This window comes from Brienomyrus brachyistius, chromosome 3 (assembly GCF_023856365.1).
Source record: "Brienomyrus brachyistius isolate T26 chromosome 3, BBRACH_0.4, whole genome shotgun sequence".
Classification (NCBI taxonomy): domain Eukaryota; kingdom Metazoa; phylum Chordata; class Actinopteri; order Osteoglossiformes; family Mormyridae; genus Brienomyrus; species Brienomyrus brachyistius.
This window is the reverse complement of record NC_064535.1, coordinates 16,587,623-16,595,658: the sequence shown is the minus strand read 5'-3', so window position 1 is coordinate 16,595,658 and position 8,036 is coordinate 16,587,623. Positions and strand designations below refer to the sequence as shown.

The 8,036-nt window shown below is 47.9% G+C and overlaps 1 protein-coding gene across 2 annotated transcripts; it reads right to left on the bottom strand.

The window, feature by feature from the left end:
• Positions 1-527: 527 nt before the first annotated feature.
• LOC125739185 (delta-1-pyrroline-5-carboxylate synthase-like) lies at positions 528-7,167 on the bottom strand. 2 transcript variants are annotated; one of them, XM_049009039.1, is made up of 18 exons: positions 7,005-7,167; positions 6,498-6,631; positions 6,009-6,160; positions 5,676-5,825; positions 5,470-5,574; positions 5,242-5,400; positions 5,030-5,120; positions 4,787-4,911; positions 4,427-4,571; positions 4,245-4,318; positions 2,909-3,008; positions 2,600-2,820; positions 2,328-2,465; positions 2,052-2,247; positions 1,831-1,952; positions 1,559-1,745; positions 1,384-1,479; positions 528-1,237 (listed from the first exon to the last, which is right to left on the bottom strand). In XM_049009039.1, exons 2-18 carry the CDS (start codon positions 6,598-6,600, stop codon positions 1,035-1,037), a joined length of 2,367 nt encoding a protein of 788 aa, XP_048864996.1. In that variant the 5' UTR covers positions 6,601-6,631; positions 7,005-7,167; the 3' UTR covers positions 528-1,034. The 2 variants fall into 2 exon arrangements, with proteins under 2 accessions (XP_048864996.1, XP_048864997.1); XM_049009040.1 differs by having other exon boundaries at positions 6,498-6,617.
• Positions 7,168-8,036: the final 869 nt, after the last annotated feature.

Here is an 8,036-nt window from a genome sequence, read left to right as displayed (position 1 = left end):
AAGCTACATGACCACCAGCAAGCAGCTTGGTGAGAAAGTGACAACTATTGTTGCAATTATTCACAAATGGAAAAAAGACAAAATAATTGTCAATTACCCTCGGTCTGGGGCCCCAAGGAAGATCTCATCTCATGTGGCATCAATGATCTTAAGAATGGTGAGGGTTAACCCCAGAACTACATGGGAGAAACTCGTTAATGATCTCAAAGCATCAGGGACCACAGTCAACAAGAAAACCATCGGCAACACGTCATGCTGTTACAGTTTGAAATCTTGCAGTGCTCGCTATGTACCCCTGCTCAAGAGGGCCCATGTTCAGGCCTGACTGAAGTATGCCAGTGAACACCTGAATAATTCTGATGAGGCTTGAAAGAATGTGATGTGGTCACATGAGACCAAAATCAAGCTGTTTCGCATCAACTCTATTCTATGACTAAGAGGATGAAGAACTTAACGTTTTAACTACGGAAATGTCAAGATTTTCCACAAAGATACATTATAAGAGAAACTTGAAAAATGACAGAAAATTATTTTTCAAAACTTTAATTGCATGTGTGTAAAATAACAAAACTGGCCAATTTCTTTTGGAATGTAACACTGGGACACAGAGCTCTGACTAATACTAATGCTAATTCTACAGTGAGGCAGTTTCAGTCAAGGACCACCTGGTCCTCACTGATAAACTAAACGCTCTGCTGAGAAAGTCCTTCTGTATCCAATTTGTGGAACTACAGATTAAATAGTGGAACACAGACTGCCAGCAGACAGGGACAGAGATTCCACCTTAATTACACCAGGTTCTTACAGTGTGCTTCAAGCTTGTACAGATCGACAGTTCAATTTAACCATCAACATGGCACAGGTCAGGTGGCCAGGGCGGGATCAAGTTATAAGTGTAAACTTTGGTAATTCTGGGGCTTCCAGCTTGCAGGTTTTTTTATAATAGTCCGATTTTCCTCAACAGGTGCTGCAATTAGCTGTTCATAAGAACACTGGGAGAGCCAGCAGATTCAGGCAGAGGTTGCTGGTCCAGATCAGGAGACACTAAATCCAGGAATGCCAAAGCTCCTGCTGGGCACAGGAATGTCTTCATGAAGGTACTTCATGGAGCCCTGTTCGGAGAAGTCGGCCACTGTGTGGCCATTCCCCCGCAGCACCCACTTGGTAGTGAGGAGCCCGTCCAAACCCACGGGCCCCCGAGCGTGAATCCGAGCTGTGCTGATGCCCACCTCGGCACCTGGAGGAGACAAGTCCATACTGCACCACGGAGCAACCCTGACTCTAACCAATAGTAGTGGAGCAACAGAGTAAATCATGAGCTTTGACCATTGGCAGCAGAAAACCTTGACGCTGGGGGCGAGGACAATGAAAAGGTGGTCCTACCCAGACCGAAGCGGTATCCATCGGAAAAGCGGGAGCTGGCATTCCAGAAGACGCAGGCACTGTCCAGCTGCTGCAGGAAGCGTTCAGCTGTCTCCTCTGGGCAGAGGGAAGGGGCGGTTGGTACGGTATGTAGAAAGGAGGGCTAGAGGAAGCCGACTCTTCCCAAGACACTGACCGTTCTCTGTGACTATGACGTCGGTGTGTGAGCTGCCATATTTGTGGATGTGCTCCACGGCATCCTGCATACTATCTACTACCTCCATGCAGCACTCCAGGTCACCATACTCCGTGCGCAAGGACTTGACCTCTGAGGGGCTGAAGGTCAGGTAGGAAGCGAATCGAGGCCCCGCATGGATCTTCACCTGAAACATGGGTGGGATACAGGGAACAGGGAGCCTCTCGGGACCTTACAGTTAAGAACTCCTCTGCATTTGTACAATTACTTACCTGCTCCACCCTCAGCATGTCAATAATCTGGTCAAAGAGTGGTGTCCTCAGCAGATCCCTGTGCACCAACAGCGTCTCCATGGCATTGCATGCCGCAGGGTAGTCGCATTTGGAGTCTCTGACTAGATCACAAGCCGTCAACCTCAGAGCGCTGAGTATGAGCAGGCAAGTGTGTGTGGTTGTGCGTGTGTGTGTGTCACAGGAGAGCGAACGTCACCCACTGATGCTGACAGCCTTGTCAATGCTGGCCTCCGCATCCACATAGACGTGGCAAATGCCCTCACTGTGGCCCAGTACGGGGATGCCTTTGGCTGCCCGCTGGATATCCCGCACCAGTTGGGAGGAGCCTCGTGGAATGATCAGGTCGATCATCTTGTCCAGGCGGCACAGGTCCTCCACTTCCTCACGCGTGCTCACCTGTGACAGGCAACACAGATGATACAGGAATGCCAGAGAGGCCATGTGACCTCCAGCCAAACCTCACCCTTGCCTCTTACCAGCTGCACCGCGTCCCGGACCCCATGGATGGAGAGTGCCTCCTGCGTTAGCTGGTGCAGGATGTAGTTGGTGTTGGCTGCCTCCCTCCCTCCCTTGAGGAGCAGGGCGTTGCCACTGGCGATGGCAAGAGCAGATACCTGTGTTCAGAATGTTGGTGGTATGCGGAGAAAGGACACATCAATGACCTGCCAACCCATCAGACCCAGCAAGAGCCCGGCATCAGCATGTGAATGCAGGACGCATCAACAACCCATCGACTCATCAGACCCACCTGCGGCAGGCAGTCTGGTCGTGACTCGAAGATGACGAGCAGCACGCCAATGGGCACTGTGATCTGCTCTAGCTCCAGACCGCTGGCTACGCGTGTGCGCCGCACCACGCGGCCCACGCTGCCCTGCGATGCGACGGCAATCTGTCTCAGCCCAATGGCCAGACTGTTCAGCTTCGCCGGCGAGAGGCTTAGCCGCTTCAGCAGGGGCTGTGAGAGCCGGCCTGGGAGAAACGGAACCTGCCTCAAACACAAACACTCAGGAGACACCCTCACATGCAAGGGCTTGGGGGGAGGAGGGGTGGTTGTCACCTGAACTCACTGCCAGATCCATGTCCTTCTTATTGGCAGTGAGAATCTCATCCTTCTTTTCAGTCAGCAGGTCAGCCAGGTGGCAGATGATCTCTCCCCTCTGCAAGTAATCACTAGCTCCATTAGAGCCATGGAACGTTACAGATAAATGTGTGCCTGGGGTCTGTTTATAAAACATTCTTACGCAAAAATCTGATCATACGGTCAAATCTATGCCAAAGATCAGTTTATAAAAAAAAGTCTTTGATGTGGTAAAAGTACTTATACTTACATTAAGTTTAGACTTGACATACACACTTTTCCTTGTGGCAGTGTTGGGGTACTGCAGGTAGTTAGAAATCTAAGAGCACCAGCATGATCGTCTGCTGCTTAATTGATTCCGCATAATAATAAATAAATAAATAAATAATAATAAATTATTATAACAATAAATTATGACTGTTGTAGTAGATGCTGTTTTATTGCTAGATTTAACACTAGTAAATAATTGCTAGATAATTTGCACAATAAAGTAAATAAAGTAATTACATTAAAGCAACACTGGCTAAGCTAATTGTGGTAAAGAATACAAACACATACATTGGTTTTCCAAAACCCTATTAGCGTAAGTAACATATCCTTCAAGGAAATTTACTTAAAATACATGGGGTTAGACAATAAAACTGAAACACCTGACTTTAGACCAGAATAATTTATTAATATGATGTAGGGCCTCCTTCTGTAGCAAATACAGCATCAATTTGTCTTGGGAATGATAGCTACAAGTCTAAATACGTGAAGTCTACATGTCACTGCTGTTTTTGTAATGTTGAAATGTTTTTGATAAAGGGGTATATGCTGAAGTACGTGGGATTTATTGTTTTCATTTTTATCATGATATTGAGTTGGGTACTACAATATCCAGAGGCACCGGCACTGACTGCTAACACTCTGGTATTGTGACGTCCCTTGTAGTAACATGACTGGAAAAGCCCCCAAACAGCATCGCTGCAGGCATCTGCACCTCTGCCAACAGGACCTTTATTTCAGCCTTGCTAACATTCTTCTTTTTGCAGCTTGCCATTATTCAGCAGATAAAGACTGTGATTTGAGCTCATTAATATGTTAATGGTATTATCCAAAGCGGTGACCTAAAACCATTCAGCTGCTCGCGTTTTGCGATTTATTTATTGCACATGTAGAAGAGTGGTGTACTCACGTTTTTTTGTGTGTGCATTCTTTTTCTCTGAATCACATTTCAGAAATGATCCTAGATGAAATGTAGGATGGTTTCTCTGCAACTTTTTTTTTTTTTTTTTACAAATGACTTCCCAGGAGCATGAGAAGTGAAGCTTACCTGTTCTGGGAGGAGGGCTGCCAGGACTCTGCACCCCTGACGCGCCATATCAGTCTGCTGCTCCACAGTGGGCCCTGGAAGGTATCAGCATGTTCTGAACTACTACTAAACGTTACTGAATGCCCTGAAACAGTACACCCCTCCGGGTGTCATCCATGAAGAAGGATCTGACAGCTACTCACCTGCCGGCTTCACCTCTGAGAAGAAGGTCCCCACCTTCTTCCCCTCCATGATGTCAGCGATGACATGCCCTGTGACCTTGGGGTGTGTCCCATTGGCAATCACTACTGCGGTGCCTCCCTGCAGTGCCCATAGGGCGGCCTTCACCTACAACCCCCAATAAGATCGACACGACTGTTTAATTTCATTCGGTCAATATGGTCACACTAATTTTCCCAGTGATGCACCATAAAGCCACTTGTTGCGTCTGTGACAATCTGTACAAACACCAGTGCCAGGTAGACTACCCAGCTAGACCGCCTGCCTTCCATGCCCCCCCCACCACAGCTGACTATAACATTTATGTCTCCTGCCTCCCTGACCTTGGCTTCCATGCCCCCACTCCCCACTCTTGACTTGGTTCCATAGGTGATGGACTGCTGATCTCCAGGGTAGAAAATATCAATTAGCTTGGCGTCATCTGTTCCTGGGGGGCTGTCGTATAAACCTGGCCGATTGAGAAGGTGACCATTAGACAAAGGCTGCCCTCATTAAAAAGCAGCAGCATTATTATTGCCTCTAGTGTCACTCCTCACTGTAAATGGTGAACCCAGCACACACATTACCTTCCACATCAGACAGCGCGATGAGAAGGTCGGCCTTCATCTCCACGGCCAGCCGAGCCGCCAGGCTGTCGTTGTCCTTAATGCTGATCACCTGAAACACCAAGTGCATCACACATCATAAAATGGACCTCAGCTCCCAGCATGCATCGGGCAGCTCCCAGCATGCATCGGGCTGCTCCCAGCCTTCCTAGCATGCCCCAAGCAGTACGCACATTTACGCCCTGCAGGTCACTGTTGGGCACTGGGGGGGGCACCACGGCATCGTTGGTGTTGATGATGGGTACGATGTTCATCCTTAGCAGCTCATGCAAAGTGCTGTTCAGGTTCCGCCGCTTCTGCTCGTCATGGAAGTCCAGGTTGGTTACCAAGATCTGCCAAAAACAGACGGGTCAGGCAAAGCAGAGCCTGAAGAGCAGGCTGTGTGTATTAGGACACCGTACCTGGGCTGTGCAGATGCTGTACTGGGTGAACATGGCTTCATACAGAGCCATCAGGCCGCTCTGGCCTGCAGCTGCACACGCCCGCGCCTCCAGCACTGGAACTGACTGGAAAGGAAGCATATGATCAACCTGCTGGACTAAACAGACACCAGAGCCGCAGAGAGCCCACCACCTTCTGTTCTCACTGGCTCAGTCTGTGTTCTCACCATGTCTTTGAGCTGATTCTGACCCGAATGCAGGGCCTGCCGGACGCTCTGAGAGAGCAGGATCTCGTGTCTGAGCCTTTGCTTTCCGAAGGCCACAGCACCACTGGTTACAATGAGCATCTCCCTGCCTTGATTCTGCAGCATGGCCACCTTATACAGTGAACGAAGCCAACATCAGAGCAAAGCCCCAAGAAACCCACTGTATGTACCGTTCTCTAGCTGTGACTCGTTTCCAGGTGGCACAGAACAAGCAGAAGATATATGAAGACCAGCATATTAATGGAGGGACTGATTCAGCCTGCACCAGATCATGAAGAAACAGTATGGTGTCACCTGCTCGACAATGGACGCCAACCTTCCCAGAGCCAGGCCGCACTCATCCCCACGTGTGACCACGGCACTGCCAAGCTTCACCACAATGCGCTTGGCATGCTTCAGCTCGCTGCGGTGGGGCAGAGAGCGCCCCTGCAGGCGCGGGAGAGGAACTAAGATGAGGAGAAACAGACTGGCATGTGATTACTGTACACTTGACTCCGAACTCTGAGCTAAGCTCCAGCTTGACACGGCATGTGACCACCACTGTGCTCAAGATCTGTACAGATCCACAAACCCGACAGAGGCAATCCTACGGTGTCAGTTTCTGCTCAATAAACACATAAGGAACACATTGTCTCCATGAAAAAATGACTTTTTTTTTTACAGTAAGTGTGGAGAGAGAGGAGACTGGCTTTCCTTCCACCATGGGACTCACACTTGGCTTGTGACACTGCTCTAGTGATCTATGGTTTAGGAGTCAGTATTAGGGTTAGGGTTAGGACTCACACTTGGCTTGTGAAACGGCTCTGCAGATCCATGGGCAGACATCTGTCCGTGATCTCCGTGTCAGGCCCCTCAGGGGGGAACACAGGAATAGTCGCTGAAGCATGGTTACTGGGTTCTCACCTAAAGGACAAACACTGAGGAAAATGTAATGAATGACCGCTGTTTCCGCACTGAAATGTCCCGCTAATCAAGACAGCACAGGAAGCACGATATGCCAGCTTCATGAAGGAAACGTGGCTGCTCACGTAGAAACCAAGAAATCAATATAATTAGGTTACTCCAAGAGTTACGAGTAAATTAACAGAGCCGCCTGCGCAATATGGACACGTTGTTTGCTGTGTTTCAAACGAGAAAATATAAGTATCACACAAACACTTCGACGGCTTGTGATTATCTTAGAAAATCTCCATAGCCGCTAAAACACCCGTAAACGCTGTGAAAATATATACGTAATAAAAACAGCAAAAGAGCCAGATGGGGATCCAATGCACACAGGTACAGACTCACCGGCGAAGCTGACAGTGTTTCCTTGGATCTACGTGTCAGTCTCCGCTTCACGTCTTTTCGCTGCCGGATGCTACGGTCATTCCTCAAAGCCAGTTACACCAAAACACGGAGCGTTACGTCCCTCTCATTCTTGCGCTTATTCTTCAACGATAGATGCGCTGAAATACGCGCGATACGTCAACTCACTGCTACACAATCCATAGCGCCACAAACGCTGAAACACCGCGAGCCCCGTTCATGCGCGCACTTCGACTTATCCGCCTATTCTTCAACATACTTTACGAAGAAAAACGGAGCTCTCTCGGTCTTACGCGTATACGTCGTAAGTCGATCGCGATCTACTGGTCGATCGTAAAGGTAGTTTGCTTATATTGTATGGCATAAAAAAATGTGGCCAGCTGAAATGTGGCAAATGTGGAGCGACATTTTCGTACTGTTCATAAAAACTACGACATTAACTTCCCTCCGAAAGGCGAGCTGAGAAAGAGAAAGGTGAAGGAACTAAAATCCCAGTTCAATTCAAAAATACTTTAATAATAAAGAATACTCAATATTTTTATACATAAATATATGTTTTGCATGTTTATAGTAGGTAGATCATTTTGACTTGGTCATTTATAAGTAGCTAGCAAGCAGAAAAAGTGTGGGCATCCCTGGTTTAGATTTTATGTCAGTCGAGCTGCGTTATGCAGAATAATAAAATGTTATTTCAGTAGGTGACACTAGGTGTCACCGTTGTATAAATTTTGTAATTGTACAGACGTAATAATCTGTGGGTTCAAAATCTATGGGAAGAACTAAAAGAAGCTAGTGTCCCTGCTTTCCATCCCTTCTTTTAACTATGTTGTGGCCGATTGTAGAAAGTGTGGAAAGGCTCCACAGTCAGAGAGACATTGCTGGTAGAGCAAACTCTAGTAAGCCTGGACTTCGTCACCTCTTCTATCGTCCAGCCTGGATATTGACTGAAGTGTTCTGTTCGAGTCCACCTTAGATGAGTCCGAGTCAAAATTATATATTTTAAATAACGAGAAA